Source organism: Xiphias gladius, chromosome 19 (genome assembly GCF_016859285.1).
Source record: "Xiphias gladius isolate SHS-SW01 ecotype Sanya breed wild chromosome 19, ASM1685928v1, whole genome shotgun sequence".
In the NCBI taxonomy this organism is placed as follows: Eukaryota; Metazoa; Chordata; class Actinopteri; order Istiophoriformes; family Xiphiidae; genus Xiphias; species Xiphias gladius.
Window position 1 is genome coordinate 26050849 of NC_053418.1, and position 17933 is coordinate 26068781.

General features: G+C 40.6%; 1 protein-coding gene across 1 annotated transcript in view; it reads right to left on the minus strand.

The window, feature by feature from the left end:
* zmat4a (zinc finger, matrin-type 4a) overlaps positions 1-17933 on the minus strand; it is a 137326-nt gene that overhangs the window by 36455 nt on the left and 82938 nt on the right. Inside the window, exon 5 of the mRNA XM_040155640.1 lies at positions 7575-7793. Within this exon, the coding sequence (XP_040011574.1) occupies positions 7575-7793 (219 nt within the window). The remainder of the gene's footprint in view (positions 1-7574; positions 7794-17933) is intronic.

Consider the following 17933-nt stretch of genomic DNA (forward strand, 5'->3'; position numbering starts at 1 on the left):
GCTCGGTTGTCTAAATGGAAATGGCTGCTACCCCAGTTGTCGTATAGGGGAAGGGTTCTGGTTGCCAATAACTTGGTCTCCTCGACTCTCTGGCACAAAGTTATCGCTCTGACGCCACCAAAGGGCCTGGTAGAGGAAATTCAGAAAGCCATCCTGGACTTCTTCTGGTCTGGTTACCACTGGGTCAGAGCAGCAGCCCTATATCTGCCTGTGGCTGAAGGGGGGCAGGGATTGATTAACATCCAGTCCAAAATGGCCTCATTTAGACTCCAGACAGCAAAGGCTGCTGGCTGGTTCGACACAGCTCGCCTGCTGCTGAGGAGAGCCCGACAAACAGCTTTTCCTCCTCCAACCGGAAACGGTGGACCTGACTGGACTGACACCTTTTACAGCTCTGTCCTGCAGGCGTGGCAGATCTTTAAGATCACAAATGAAACTCCGGTATGTGGTTGTTTGAAGAACCGTTGTTCTCCAACAACTTTATACAGAGCTTGCAGCCGGTCTCAGGGAGGCCGGCTGCACCAAACTAGGACATCTGATGAAGGTGACGGCAACATCGGTGGACGACCTTGAAGGAGGAGCAACATCACCTCTACCAGGCTGATTTACAGAGTGGTGAAGGAGGTCAGTGCTGCCCTGCCACAAAATCTGAGAGCATTTGCAGAAAACAGAGACCTGTCCAAACAATGGAGCAGTACAGCTTCCTCTCTGTCCGTCACCCCAGCTGTGGGAGAGTGGCAGGAAGGAGGAGGACAGCTGCTGACGTTCACAACCCCACACCTGGACCAGTTCCAGGCTGTGGGGAAAGCAGCCTATCAAATCTGCGTGAAGGTTCTGAACCTGCGCTTTGGCGGGATGAGGAGTCGAGGTGGACTGAGTTTTTGGTCCAGGCGCTAAGCTGCCCATTGAAAAGCGGACAGCAGACCTCCAGTGGAGGGTTGTACACGGGGCGATAGCTACAAACAGATACAGAGTGCACCTGGATCCTGAGCTGGGGGAGGAGTGTGTCTTCTGCTCTCAGGCGGAGACCCTGGAGCATTTATTTGTTCAGTGTCCTCGGCTGGTGACGCTGTTCGAGCTTTTAAAAAGGTGGTTTCAGGGTATCGGGGAAAAATTTTCTTTTGAGTTGTTCATTTTTGGCCCAAGGTACAGTGCTAAAAAGAAGACGGCACATACACTGGTGAATTTTTTATCTGGTTCTGCGAACCGGGTCCAGAACACCGGCAGTGTAGGACCTGTGCCGGTTCTGCAGGGGCTGTTGAAGGCCCGGCTGAGAGTGGAACACGCTTATTATAAAATGATGGACAACGTGCAGGACTTCAGGCACATTTGGGCTGTGGGAGGGGTCTTATGTTCTGTTGGGGGGGAGGGAGAGCTGATTGTTAATTTCTGAGAGAAAATGTTTTTTTTGGCGACAGTTTGTTTTTTGCTTCTCTTTGTTTTGATATTTTTCTCTCTGGTCATTGGGTGATGATGTGGGTTTAATAAATGTTTTTTTAAAAATCAAATCTATCTATCTATCTATCTATCTATCTATCTATCTATCTATCTGTCTGTCTGTCTGTCTGTCTGTCTGTCTGTCTGTCTGTCTGTCTGTCTGTCTGTCTGTCTGTCTGTCTGTCTGTCTGTCTGTCTGTCTGTCTGTCTGTCTGTCTGTCTGTCTGTCTGTCTGTCTGTCTGTCTGTCTATCCATAACTTGATTGTGTAAAGCAACCTTTAAAATCATCAGAAAACATTGATAACTTGGATTTTGCCACTGTTGGTCTCTATAAAATGTTGTCATCTACTTGGGGGTGATAGCAAATTCCAATCTGTTTTGATTTTTCGGTGACCCTTTTGTAGGGCTTGATAATCAATATGAGAAAGTGGGCACATCACCAGGGGCTTCAGAAGCCCCAGATTCAGTGACCCATCCCTATACGAGGGTGTTGCTATCAGTATTTTTATGTCATTCATTTGTTCAGTCAAAACTCTGCATTTTCAGTTGGCCTATAGTTAAATTTTCCCTACCTGTGGCCATCCACTAATGATGATCCATTCATTACCTGTGACTACATAGGGATGAGGTTACATACAGTGGACTGTATGATGGACATGTTGAAATGCTCTGAAGATTGAGCTAGCAGTGGCAAAGCAAATGAAAACACTATTAATGCTGCGCATATGTTTAACAGCTGCTGTTTGTAACTAGGCTAACACTGACAACGTAATGGGAAAATATATCATATATCTATGGTGTTTGGATTTTCTTAGTATAGTGGCTGCTGCTTACTGTCAGTGCAGCTCATCCAGTACCATTATTGATACCGATATTGATAAAATACTAATGATATCCAAAGCGGAGCTGGCATTTCGACCTGACTCTTTGGCCCTGTCTATATAGAGACTGTGTCATAAGGGGACCGGTCTCTGGGCATACAATGAAGCTACCATGTGTTGGCTGCTGTGGAGTCTGTACTTGGTGACAGGCCATTGCACAGCGGGTGGGAAATGTGTGGGGTGCGCTGGCAGGGGACCAACAGCAATTTTTTTAAAGAGTTGCATGCAGTGAGGTACACAGATTTTGAGTGATTGGAAAAAGAGAGATATCAGATTGGTATTCCTATAGTTCAGCTCGTGACCAGAGCTATATAGCAATCAGTATTGGTGCATCCCTAGGAAGAAAAACAACTGAAACAAAAGTTAAATAAATAAAATAATACATAAATTAATAATAGACTCGAAAAAGCTTTAAAATATTGCATTAAAGTAGGGAACAAGTGACTTTAGCTCTGATTCTGAGGTAAAATAGCTGCAATTTATCATAATTGAAGGAAAAAAAAATAACCCTGAGAAAAACACACCATCACCACTTTAAACTCACTTTGATAACAACAGTAAAGTGCTTACACAATCTGTCCACAATAGTGTCTTCATGGACTATCTACCGCAAATTCATTTGGAATACCATTTTAACAAAAATATCAAATTAACCATTTAGGAATTACAGCCATTTTTATATATAGTCCCTCATTTTCAGAGGCTCAAATTAGACAATTGACTGAACTCTCAATATATGGTCCAAAGAGGTGTTGATGCAAATGAAGGAGGCCGTCATTAAGCTGAAAAAACAAAACAAACCTATCAGACAGATGGAAGAAACTTTAGGAGTGGCTGAATCAACAATCTGGTACATTCTTAAAAAGAAGGAATGCACTGGCGAGCTCAGCAACACCAAAAGACCTGGAAGACCACGGAAGACAACTAAAGTGGTGATGATTGCAGAATTCTTTCCTTGGTGAAGGAAAAACCCTTCACAACATCTGGCCAGCTCAAGAGCACTCTCGAGGAGGCAGGCATATCATTGTCAAAGTCTACAATCAAGACACGCCTTCATGAATGTAAGTAAAGAGGGTTTACCACAAGGTGCAAACCACTGGTAACACTTAAGAACAGAAAGGACATATAAGACTTTGCCAGAAAACATCTAAAAACATCTGCCCAATTCTTGGACAAGATTCTTTGGACAGATGAAACCAAGAATAATTTAATGATGGGAAGAGAAGAGTATGGAGAAGGAAAGGAACGGCTCATGATCCAAAGCCACCACATCCTCTGTCAAACATGGTGGAGGCAGTGTGGGACATGGGCCTGTATGGCTGCCAATGGAACTGGGTCACTGGTGTTTACTGATGATGTGACTGCTGATAGAAGTAGCAGGATGAATTCTGAAGTATATAGGGCTATACTATTTGCTCAGATTCAGACAAATGCTACAAAACTGATAGGACGGTGCTTCAGAGTACAGATGGATATGACCCAAAACATACTGCGAAAGCAACCCAAGAGCTTCCCAAGTCAAAGACATGGAATATTTTTCAAAGGCCAGGCAGTCACCTGACCACAATGCAAGTGAGCTTCCTTTTCACTTACTGAAGACAAACTGAGGACAGAAAGACCCATAAACAAGCAGAAACTGAAGGCAGCTGCAGTAAAGGCCTGGAAAAATCATCTCAATGGAGGAAACTCAGCATTTGGTGATGTCCATGGGTTGATGTCCATGTGTGAGCCTCTGAAAATGAGGGACTGTGTATAAAAATAGCTATTTTTCCTAAACAGTCAATGTGATATTAAACCCCTTGAATTAAGGCTGAAAGTCTACACTTCAATCCCATCTCGATGTCTTCATTTCAAATCCATTGTGGTGGTGTACAGAGGCTAGATTACAAAAATTGTGTCACTGTCCTAATACTTACTAACCTAACTGAAGCTTTTTCTCTACCTTTTCCCCCTCTCAAATCTTTGCCATCAACCTTCCATAGCTGCACAGCTACATATACACAACAAAAATATGCAGACCCCTAGATGACAGCACCTCCTCATTTATTGGAGCTGTTGAATATTTCATCACATGTGAATCTTTAGAACCAGACTACAAATTTTCTCAGCAAGTCCAGAAGAGCGAGGTCAGGAAGAGGGAATGGCAAGCAAGTAAGGGCAAAGAGAATAGATGAAATCGACAAAAAGCAGATGCGGAAAAAGATGAAAGGAGCAAATATAGAGAAGTGCATTCAGTAGAAGCCGCGAAGGACACATTCTCTGGCAGCAGCATCCCCTGCCTCCCCTCTCTGTGCTGCCTGCACAACTGCCTGGCCGCCCACTACGCCTGCTACGCCTGCTGCGGTCCCATTCTCCCCTCCACAGGCTCACAGTGCTGGTTTTGCCTGATAGGATGATTTGCCACTTCATTAGTAATTGATAATCGTTGGAGAGAAACGCTCATTAGCCCAAGTGCTGAAGAGTGCAGCTAGCATGCTGACATTTTCAGCCTCTCCATAATGACTGTGATGGTGTTGGCAAATGTGTCTCATCCTAACACAGTGAGGAAACAGGCACCATGGCAAAGAGATGAAGCCGAAGATAGGGATGGCTTTAAGTTAAAGTGAAGAGGTGGAGGGGAGCCTTTGGTGCAGAATCATAACCTGCCTGTGAGAGAAAAAGAATCACAGTATGCTCTATCAACAACATTTTTTTATAACATTTTTCCTTCCAACATCCAAATCTCTAGTGATTCTATTGTTGAGATCAGTGCTTATATTAGGGGAATTAGAGGAGCAGTATACCCAGATTCATTCACATAGTATTAAGCCCCGTAATAAACTGGAAAAACAATGGAAAGAAAACCGAACACAGATGGTCCTCGTGATGTTTGGAAACTTTATTTTTAACTTGTTTCAAACACTCGGTCAATTAGCTTAAGGGCCCTGAAAACCTATTTTCAGATGAAGTCTGACAAAAACATAACATATAAACCAGTTAACTTAAAACAGTTTTGGTTATTTCACATTAGATAACCCGCTATTTTTTATTTTCTCTGTGCTCTTCTCACAGGTTTGAAATAGGTGGGGCTCTGCTGGAAAAAAAGGTGATAAGCATTTCGCAATATTTAATGTTTAGATCAAAATCTGTTGTGGGATTGTTACCTTATGTTGTGCATCAAATGTCATGGAACCACACCCACACAAGAAGCAGATTTTCTACTAATATTTAATCTTGTAGAGAAATATTCAAAATTTGAAACCAAGTTTTCAGACTTATGTAAGTTTAAGTCAAAAGTAACCGAGTTTCAAACCAACATTGACTCTAGATGTGATGGACGTCAGCAAACGCCAGCTTGCTCTAAGTTAAAAATTTTCTGGCAACTAACATGCGTTTCTAAAGATTGAGTGCTGTGCACTTACAGCAATGCTTGAAGTAATTGCCTATATGTATATGACGTATGTGTGTGTGTATATGGATATATGTGTGAACAGTAGGTATGCATATCTATGTACTGATTCATCTAATGTGTTATTGAAAAGATCATGTTGTGAAATTGGGTTGGACTGGGGCTTAAAATGTTCAAATACAACAAGTTGCATACATACATTATGATTTCTTTTGTTTAAAACTGCAAAAATGAAAATCACTGAACTAATTCTGAGTATTCACAACCTTGGACGAAATATACTGTACTTGCACAGACATCATATACTCAAAACTTCAACAGCCAACATGACAAAGCCAAAGTGACTGCAACCACTCAATTTGCCCTTAACCAGCCACAGCACACCGATAAGGCATAAAGAACCAATCAAGCCTGGAGTGAGGAGTCTGTCCAATCAGCTGTGAGGACTTGTTTCTCCCATTCGGTGTGGTCACACGCCAGTGCCCTTTACAACACCTCCTGGCTCCTTCTGCTCTTCTGGCAGCCGGCCCTCTACTGGCTGGAATAATTATTTGTAATTGTTATTGACATATTGTCACTGGGAGACGCAAAGCAAGAACGTTCTCTCCATTCTGTAAAATTAACAGCCTGTGACACGCTGGTGGACTCCAGAGGGAGTCAAGCTGACAGTTCCAGTCAAGAGGGCTGCCTTTCACTTCAACAGTGGAGAAAATACCCTGAATTCTTTGCCAACGTGATGGTGCTCTCTATCACTGATCAATAGTACACGTCACATTATTGGCTGCAGAGTGATCTCTGCAAGAGATCACTCAGCACTTAAGATATCATCAAAACTAAAGACAAGACAAGAATTACCGCTGAAACATCCAAAGTGCCCAAGAACAAACAGTCAGCAGCTAGCTGGTGAACATACTGGAGCATTTAGCAGCAAACGGGGGCCATTGATCAGGTGGCCAGAACCATGAGTCAAAATGAATCGTAAGGTTGCTCCATGTCTGCTAGCTGTCTAAATGGGCAGCTGTTTGTGACACGTTAACAGCACTGGCACATTAGAGACCAAAACAGAGCCAGAGGGAGAGTGAATATTACATTTGTCAGGTGTGCAGAAACACATCTCAAAGTTAATGCTAAGGTTCCCCTGTGTCTGCACAGTGTGTGAATTGTTTGCTAACACATAAACATTTTTAAGGTGATAATATGTCAGTTTTGTGTTAATGGCCCTGAGCGGCAAAAATATAAAGAAATTCCACCGAGGGTTGTTTTTGGTATTGAACGAAATGTCGGTCGCACCAGTTTTTGAATTTGAATTTGTTCATTTCAACCTGAAATATATTTGTTGGGTACTCCTGTGTTGCATACACTCTTCATTTTCTATTGTTCTTTCCACGTTTTTTATAAGAGCTACTGATGAAAATTACTTGTCCCTAAAGACCCATACAATTAATAGAGACACTGCCCAAAGCCAAACTTTTACAGTAGGTTATAACAAATAACAATGAGATACATCGTTGATGCCTGGGGGGATCATGCAGGTCAGAAGTCAGGGTAAGTCACTGAAGTGCACCTTATGAACCATGGAGTTCACCCTGTTGGTTTCTCCTACCACTAGGTCAACCTCTTGTCCATTGAAGTACATTATACTGCAGATGAGAAGCCCTGGGGTCAAAAAAACTCTGCGTTATTATTTAACACTTTGCCGTGGATGATCCCTCAGTCACTCAGCATAGTTTGAGCTTGAGATAGGGCCATCGGCACCAGGACACAACAGAGACAGTTGTCCTGGATACTGAGGCCACAAGGCCCACAGAGGTTAGTAGAAAAAAAAAAATCAATCAGGCTGCCATTTTTTTTGCCAAGTGCTGCGTACCTTTCATCTCTCCCATGTCCAGGGTCTTGCCCAGCTGCTCCAGTAGGTCTGCTCTGGCAGCGTTCTTCTTGTGCTTTTTGCCATCGTAATGTTGCTGAGCCATGCCGGGGTTGTTGAACCAGGCGTTGCATAGCTGGCAGTAGCGGTCTGAGTCACGGCGCTGTCGCGGGGAGGTCATGGGAGACGTTTCTGGGGAGCTCTTTACAGGACTTGGGGACGCTTCTGAAGAAAAACAACAACAAAGCACAAAATTGAAGTTCTGCAGGGTTTTTACCAGTTCAAAAGAGATGCAGGGGCCTCAGTTAGTCATCATTATCATTATTTTTTTATGGCAAATAAATTTCAATATTTGCCACATCCTAAGGAGATATACAAAGCCCTAGGCATGCCTATAAGAAGCACCTGGGTTGACTTGGATAATTATGTAACACTGTGACTTAAAAAATAATGATTTGGTGTTTGAACATGCTAATTTCAATTATAAAAGGGCTATGCTTACAAGATTAGCAAAACAAATGTTACATAGTATTTATAATTACAAAGAACCTTTCATAGTTTGATGATACATTGAAATACCAGAAAAAATGGCAGCATCAAAAATACTACCTTAACAAAACTTATTATAGTCAGATTTCGTTGACGCTGATTTTACGGTTAGTTTGGAAGCTCTAGTTAGTGGTCGCATTGTCTTGGACCACATTATGTTGAGAAGTGCTTCTAAAATTTGTCCACTTTCGGCTGAATATAAGAAACACAAATGGTAAAAGATCTTATATAAGTGGTCACAATTTGATGTGGCTGTACAAGACTTGTAAAGGTCTAGCAGCAATCTAGTGCCTTTTTGTAAAATAATGTGAAGTTGAATTCTTATCTTTTTTCACATTTAAATGCAACTTAATGCTTCCTGTTTGTGTCAGAATTTCACTTGTTGAAAACTCAAAAAATAAGAAACAAAGTCAGAATGGTATGACATACAAATGTAAGGAAAAAGACAATAACACATTCACTAGGACAGCTGATGCTGTCTTCCCCTCTCAAGACATCTGCTGGAACTAGACACATGGCTTAAAATTTCTCCGGCACTGTGCTGGAATTCTGGTGCAGGGTCCGGGGCTGTATTAGATTTGAAAATTGATAATTATATTGCTATAGAAAATATTCTTGCATATTTTTGTATGTATACAGCCACAAGGAACCCCAGATTTTGTATTAATAAAATAGACCTACTTTATTAATAAAAACCTTTGTTTACACTGTGAGTGTCAGCTAAGTGTTAGCTCAATAATGCATGTGACCGCGCTACTTTGAATAGGCTATTTGTTTTGTTTTCATATCTTTTGGACCAATTTGATAATCATTTGACAATGGTAGGCCTATTATGCCGCATATGCTGTTCAGAGATCAACAGAGGAACGAATGTTGAAAAGCTTGAAAGATAGGCGTATTCTTTATGGCTTCTAGGGTTGTGCTTGGACTTGGATACAATTACCAGACTACGGTTTACGACTGAGGAAAGGGTGAGTAGATAATGCATTTTTCCACCATTTGGACTTTTTCAAGTTAACGTGAGGATTCACATTTAGAAATTATTAGATTCAGTGTTCTTGTTTCAATATGTTAGTGTTTGTTATTTGTATCAGCTGTGGTAGTAAGCATGTCATAGTTGGACTAGCCCTCGGGATGAGTGGGGTGGCCACTTTTAAGTTCTTTATACAGGAAAATAGCTTTACTGCATACTGCTTTAAAATATATGTTTTTTTAAAGTGAGTTATCTTAACAACATTTTTAAAATCCAACAGGAATGCAGACTAACTGCATGTCAACACCACCTAAAAAGACAAGTTGGCTTTTTAAAGTGGAGATTTGTATCCAGCAGACAGAGATCAATGTAAGGGCTTTAATGAGCACTGAGCAGCAGCAATGGAACAATGACTGCAGCCCCGCTAGTACAGCCCTCTGAATAACATGCTGTTATCTCCATTAAACGGTTGAAGTGGAAAACCTAAATTCTACTTGGCAAACGGAATAAAGAGCCTGCTCTTCTCGTGGCTGCCCACTTGTGCCTTCATGCATGGATGACAGCACTAACCCCAAACGAGCCCTGCGTTGAGCTGAGCGCCCCCCGACACAAAACGGCACTATCAGTTTAATCAGTTTTACCACTCCAGTGCTCGGCCCACCCTAAGTCAACATTTAGTGTTGTCCCATTACGTTCCATTACACCAGTCAACATTTCAAAACCACAACTCCAGTGAAAAACACAGGGGAGATAGAATGTATAGAGCCTTAACCGTCATCATTTTGCGCTGAGGTTAGCGTTCTCTGTTCTTCAGTGAGTCAGAGCCATAGGCACAGCAGAGTTTACATCTTCATCAAACTTTTACATTCAGCGCTTGGCTAATGCTCTTATACACAGCAACTGACTATTATGTTAGATTTGAATCTGTGACTTTGTGGTCATAGGGTGACCTCTCCAACTAATAGGCCAATGTAAACTGTCAGACTGAATTTAGTCCCTGTAGTCGTCTTTGCAAGGAGGTCAGAGGTCAGCTACAGAACAGCAGCACTGGAGCTGTTCTGGATTTAATGCCTTGCTAAAATCAAAGTAGCTGTTAGAGGGAGGGGTGTGTATGCGCCGTACAATTCAGCTAACTGAATCCAAGGACTCAAACTAGCCATTCTAGGACCAGCTTACCCAATAGGATTCATATTAAAAGCACCATACATACAGAACGAGACCTATTTGTTCTTTGCTTGTCAGTAGCTTTAAATATATAGAGAACTAATAGTGTAATGCTGCATCAAAGCTTTTGAGACACCTCTGGCATATGAGACATAAGCACAGCTCTTGGTTTCAACAATAACATTCAGGCAATTACCAAGAAGCGCAGAGACAGGGATGACAGAATGTGAAAGGGAGAATTAAGAGGCTGTGAGAAACTCAAAGAAGGTGAAATATTTACTGTTTGTGGAGATGACAAATAAGTCAGAGAATAAAAGGGAAGGCACATATCGACTCCAGGACAATAGAATAAATTCACACTTTTCATTTCTTTGCTCCAAACTTCATTAGTTCATTAGACTTTTTATTATCATTATTATTATTATTATTACGGGTCCGAGCATTGCAGGTGCTGGAACCCTCTTGAGATTATAAATATTATTATGATTATTATTATTATTACCATTATTATTATCTGCTAAAAGTGTCTGCATCTCAGAAACCATAAGACCTACAGACACCAAACTTGGCAGATACGTTCAAAAGTTAACCACTATCCAGGCAACAAAAGTTACATTAGCTGACTTCATGATGGCGCAATAATAATGACTAATATGTTTTTAAAGACAATTTCCAAACCCCAGGTGTTAGAAACAAACAAAATTCTTTTTTCCCTGGATTCTGTGGATGGTTTGGCATCATTTGGAAAAAAGCACCCAACCTCTCTTGATTGCAATTGAATGACTTAATCTTCACCAAATTTCATACAGTCTGGACCGAGCCGCACAAAAATTATTACATTTTATTTTAATAGTCCGTTCCGATTTTGTGTCTTTAAGATCAATTTCACATAAACTCTCAGAAATCAAAATAGCTTTTTAGCTTTTGTAACAAAAGTTAGTGTGCATGTTTGGAAATGAGCTTGACTATGCAAGCTTTGGAGATTCTGGCTCTAGGGGGCACCAAAAACCTTGAAAAGTTTTTATATCGTAAATAACTGCATTTTTTTTCTAAACTTAATATGACATGTTTTAGTTTCATATCCCAATAAACAGGTAAAATTTGGCATTGATTGATATTGGTTTTAAAAGTTTTAAATTTTTGACATACAGCATTCAAAACCTCAAAAAATTGCCAAAAAATCACCTTAGGGTCTGAAAGATTTCCTTCCTTTTGCAATACGTGTTTTCACATGACATGTACTGTACCATCAACATGTCCTAACCTACCAAATTTGTGATCAAACATGAAAAAAAAATTTCCTCAGGTTATAATAAGTTTTCCAGGTCAATAGGTTATTCACTCCCATTGACTTCAGTGCAGTACTTTAATGTAGAATTAGTTAGAGTTCAGTGTCCATTGCTGTCAGGGAAACTTGTGCTCATGGTGTAATGGTCCAAAACACATGCCTTGTAAATAACACACACGGGGACCCTGCTTATCGGCACTTGCATCTATATTTATTGTTGGTGTTGTTGCTGTTGTTGTTGTTTTTGTGGTGGTTATTTCACAAATCAATATCTAAACAAATATTGTTGTATGGAGCTAAATATGGAGCCAGAGCCAGGAGTAAATTAGCTTATCTTAGAGACAGCTACCCTAGCTTTGTCCAAATTGCAAAAACACGCCTACCAAAAATTGTAGAAATGTAAAAATGATAGTCACTACACTCAGCCCTGGTTGCAAAAAAATAGTTAGAACACAAAATCCCTGTAAAACTACAACTCTGTGTTTTTACATTTTTGTTTGTATGGATTAAACAAACAAGATGCAACATGCTAATTAGTAAGCCTTACAGGTGCTGGAAGACTGGAGAAAAGGGTTAGGCTAGCTGTTACCCCCTGCTTCCAGTCCTTATGCTAAGCTAAGCTAACTGACTCTTCTCTATCTCTGGGCAAACAAGCAAATAAACGTGTTTCCCAAATTGTTTAACTATTCCTTTGGACCTGATGTGTACTGGGGAACGTATCAGGCCATCTCTCTTCTTTAGATAATTTCTCATGACAAATGTCCTGACAATAGTGGTATTATTGTCTTTGTAGTGACCGTAGCAGTCTGGCAGTTAAAAATGTTATAAAAACTGTTGCTAGATTGCTTCACTATCAGATGAGAAGATGTGATCTGCAACAATCTTAGACCATCAGCTAAATCACAGTATCAACTCAGTCAGTCTTTGTGAGTTTTTCTGATTTCCTACAGCGTCCCCTGAAATGATCTACGTTTTGTTGTACTGAGCAATTATTCAAATGGGCCATCTTCATCACGTTGCGACTGTGCACATTACAGTGCTGATCCAAAATGCACAGCTTACCCAGACTTGGTTTCTCACATCATTTACATTAGCAATTTTAAATCAATTTAAATATCAACAGAGATAAAAGAGATCCTGGCTATTTGGTACTACTTTAGTTTACTTTGCCCAAATTCAATTTTCACTCCCAAAGCAGATATAATGAAAGTGTCCTAGCTTATACACAGGGGTCCCATCTTGTGCAAGGGGGCATTTGAGGCTTCAAAGTGCAAGATGTGGCTGAGGTAAAAATACCCTGAGTGAACCCTAACAAGCACATGAAACTAGTCTTTACTTGAAATTATGCAACCATAAAAGTTCACTTAACAACATATTTCACAAAAGACTGAAATTATAAATGAAATTTAGGTCTGATTTCACCCAAGGGTGCAGGTAGGTGATCGTCTTAGAAGAGTACTCCACTGATTTAGAATTGCACTCTGTAATACTGTGGGACTAAAGACAGACAGACAAAAATCGACGCATCAGAACCAGAGACATTTTCTTTTTTATTCCACACTGTCTTCTTCCTTGTCAAAACCTGGCGCCTACATTACCTGCAATGAAATTCGACCAAAGACAGTTCCGACAGAAATACAGATGTGTAATGTCAATATTGGCTAATGTAGCATCAAACCTCTAGCCTCAAGCATAGATGAGGAGGCTACAGAGGTCTTGTAACCTCACATCTTTCTGACTCCACCCCCTCGAGATTTTTTTCATTTTCAAACTTAAGAAGCCTTAAATGCCCATGTGTCTGGTTCAGTACATCCTCTCTTTGTAGCTCTTTTTTTCCCCAACTAACTCCTGGGGTATATATCTGGCTCTTTATCTAAAACTTTGCATTGCACCGAGGGGAACTCCAGAGTCAAGTGATTATTTTCTCTGGGGGTCTGTCACAGCAATTGACCCTTTTACATTTACAAAATCATTCAATCCATTGTTAATAAATAAATATTGATTAGTGCAACTTTAACCAAAAGGTTCTAGCCTTAACATAACTACACATGGGATGCAGAGCACAAACCTCAGTCTCTAGGGTCAAAGTCTGGCCCTTTTTATGACCACTATCCCCCTAAACCACAGTAGATTGCTCTTAGGTTTAAATTAGCATCTATTACAAAGAGGTGTGAATAAAACATTGTAGATAATTAGAGGATTTACTGGTCAAATGTCATGTGTGAAAGATGCCCACAAGTTGAGAGAAATTGAGAAGCAAAGAGGAGAAACTGGCGATTGATTTTCTGAAAATACTCAAGAATTAAAGGGGCATGATTACAAGACCTAAACAACTTTCATTTATCATCATCAGTACATCCTCTGTTCAGTATCCTCCTCCAGCAAAGTGTAATCACCCTCTGATTCTCACTGCTTTTACAACACAGCATCCCAGCCATTTCTTGAGCAGCCCAATAGCTTTATGTGAAGTCTTTACATGCAATACAAGGTGGTACACACCTCATTCATAACAGGCTGTGATATTACATGATGGCTGTCCAATCTCATTGATAACCCAGAAGGCACATACAGGAATAAAACCCTCCCATTTAGTGCAGCATTAGAGCCATAATGTTTAACACCCCTCTGTGCTGAAGGCGGGGCTCACCGTCCATTGGCTCGGTGTGGTTGGTTAAAAGGCCTTTGCTTTTCTATATTACAGGTTTAAGCATCAGTAAAATTTAAATTTGCCTTACTGAATTCTTGAGCTGTGGACACACAGAGCTAAGCATCAAGAACACACCTAAAACCACTCTGAGAGGATTACAGCTTTTTTCTGAAACCTTTTGACATTGATGTCTGAGAAGAACATTTTTGGGAGAATAATCAGAACACCAGTGGTATGAATCAGCCCAGCTGGATGGTTTTGATTTATCATCATCAAGTCAAGAAGACAGTTCACATGCCACATTTCACGATGGCAGCCTTGTAGCTGGTTAGTCATAGGACACGCATACATACACACACTGCAGTGGTTTATTGGCCTCCTGTCTGACAAAAATAATGGCAAAAATAATCTGGGAAGCAGGGCTAATTGTTCATAAAACCAAACTATTACATAAATAAACCAAAATATGGGACTAATTGAAAATTTGACATGACAATTGCGCTCAATGAAAAGTCAGGGGAACACCACAGTTAACACATAGACCGAATTTCAGCATGAAATTTAAAACCATTCAATAGTTGTCAAGTTATTTTACGTTACAAAACCACAAATATCAACCTGCACTGGCACTAGAAGAGAAGTCAGGGAATCACCGGTGGTAGCCCAGCAGGAATTATCCTCCAGGAACCATGATTGTTGTTACCAAAACTTTTGCCAATCAATCTCGCAGATTTAGGGACAATTTAATCGAAACTTCAAAATTTTGACCCATTGGTGGCACTAGATGTAGACTCAGGGGATCACCAATGTCATTAGGATTCATCCTCTGGGTACCATGAATGTCTGTTCCAAATTTCATGGCAATCCACTGAATAGTTGCTGAGATTTTTCATTTAAAACCTGGAAAAATCAGGTGATCAAGGTTCGTAAGCTTCATCATCGAGGAACCCTCAATGTCTGTTAGTTATGCTAACAGCTTGGCTGTTATAACTAACAACATAACCATACATTTAGATTGTGCATGGGGCAAAGGTGCCTTCCCTTTCCACTTCTTCTTTTAGTTTTGTTTAGCAGTTTTAATCTGTTGAAATGGGACCATGACTTATTGGTAATCGTGTTTATACGCTGATTTTTTTTTTTTTTTTTTTGGTTTTTACTTTTCTTTTCTCTTATTTCACCTGTGGCCAACAGGTAAATCACAGGCGGCAGTGATTTGTTTCTTGCTGGGGTTAGTTGTGGGTTAATTATTTATTGATTGATCTATGGACTTTGTGGTAAATACAGTATGAGACCAGAGGATGTCTCATGACATTTGAAAGTAAATTTCGAGTATCATAACAAAAATCTGTCAAGGACTGGATCGACTGAGGAACAGGGGAAACAGCAGCCGAATACAGGAAATCTGACAGGATTCTCTATGTCAAACAACTGGTCCTTTTTCGGTAAGACTACAGTATAACCCAATCTAACCCCACTCTAGCAATGCCTGTACATGAATTCCTGTACATTAATGCATTTTACCCACAACAAAGTCTATTTGTGGGTTATCTGTGGGTGCCTGACCACAGGACAGGACAGAATGATATGGTTTCATTAGTGGTTGTGAAGACTGGCACCCAAGTAGCTGCTGAACTGCTAAAATCTGAACATTGTATTGTACCAAAACAGTATGTGCCAGTAAGGTTCCCGTATGTCTCTGCTCTGAAACTCTCTTGCCTTCACAGTACCTTCACAGAATTTAAAGGGATTCAGATATTGGCTGCCTTGCTCTTCAGTAAACATTTTCTGTGGCAGTATTAGTCATATTCATATCACTTAGTGTTTGTCTCAAGAGAGATGCTTACCATTTTTGCTTGAAGAAATGATTACATTTCAAAAGGCAGGTTTAGATAAACAGCTTTATTTTCATTTTCTTTTTAATGCAAATGTATATTCTAAACAATAGGACAGCTTATGTCAGGGCTTGATTGGCAAGGTGTTAAAACCATTGGCAGTTGTGAAGTTTGGATGCAGCAGCACTGCAGTGAACACTTTAAGATTGCTTTGACTTCATACTGTTCTGCGTAGATGTTGCGTGGGTTTGTCAGCTGTCAAAGATCATTGTAATTCATTTATCCAGGTCTTTTATTTGCTCTGTTTTATGCTTCAGGAGTCTGTTTGGGTGAAGATTTTGTTCATCATTTACCAGCCTAGTTAATAACAGACAACTGAAAATCCATTAATAATCAAGTGTATGGTATGGCAGAGCAAAAACTTTCTTTCATCTCCTCAAAGGCTGAAAGAAGTACCCTGATTCCATATGCCACCGTAATCCAGCATCTTATTTCTCAGCTGATGTAGCACGTCATTTCGTCTGCACTAGTTTCTAGCACTGAGTTGTGTTTAAAAGCCAAATCCCCTCCTTGCATGGCATTTGTATGCAGAGAGAGAAGCAGTACAAAGTAGACCTATTTAGTGTTATAAATCTGAGGAGATTCAGCATCTGTGAGAACAGGAGATCAAAGTACCGTGAATCCATGCAGTTATCTCTTCCTACAACGCCGCTCCCTTTTGGGCTTTCCACAACCCATCCCAAAACACCCTGCCTACAAACCCTGTCTAAAAAACTCAGAAACGAAAAATTTTCTCATATTTTCACTTTGTCTCTGAGGAAGAATCTCTGCGAGCTGTGCAGGCCATGAGAAGCAAGCGAACAAAACACCTCCATCCTGGTGATTTACTGCTATCTGTCAGGCTGAAGTCCTACAAAGCTGAACCAGCACTGCTGACTATTTGTCTAAAGGTCAAATAGACTTTAGAGTTTTGACTTTATACTGTAAAGCAGGAAATAAGAAAAGTAAGTCCAAAGGGGGTATAAGTCTGTTGCAAATTACCATCAGGGGCACAAAATTTTGTGTCAAACAGTGCTGCATTTTCTCAGAATACAGCTGCAGTTAGCGGCACATAATGTGCCGCTAAATAAGATGTAATGCTTGGCTCCTTTAACATGTATTATGCATGTCTGGAAAGACACTCCCAATTTTCTAGCTCTATAGGTTGAAGAGAAGACACTTTTGGAACCGCAGGCATGCATTTATACCTCAAGAAGAGGTATTTATGTGAGGAAATGTTAGCTGCCAGCTCAACAAAAACTCATCGTGATTGAATGAGAAAATTCAGTGTGGGAGATTGTCAACTCCCTTGACAAGATTATTTCTGTAAACAAATAAACTATCCAACAAGCCTGTATTACTGCTGCCTCAGTCAGATCGCATTGCACTGAAGCTGCTTTGAAACATCTGAAGTCAGGAAAAATTGGCAGGCGGCCGCAGAGGGAAACAGAGAGGTAAAGGCCATTGAAAAATAAGAGCTTGTTGCATTGAAAGCATTTTGTCATGTGTTGTGGTGCTGAGGGGAGAGTGCCAGCGAATAACTTTATGATGCATCTTTTAATTTGTACCTCAGGCTGCAGTGACAAATCAGGTGCAGCATAAAGTATAAGCAAGTGTATCTCTTGGTATGAATTTCTATTCCCTCCTCCTATAGTAAGTGCCTCAGGACAGGCACACCTGAAAAACCATGTTACATGAGACCAAACATGCAAGTTTCAGTGATGCAGCTCTCTTCCTTTTTACCGGCACCTCTGAATGTTGTCAGTGAATGTCCCGCTAAGGGCTACACACTAATGGGTGGTTGGCGAGGTTGTACTGAGGCACAGTGGTTGTATGAGCTAAATACTGACCTGCTTAACCATGACATCGC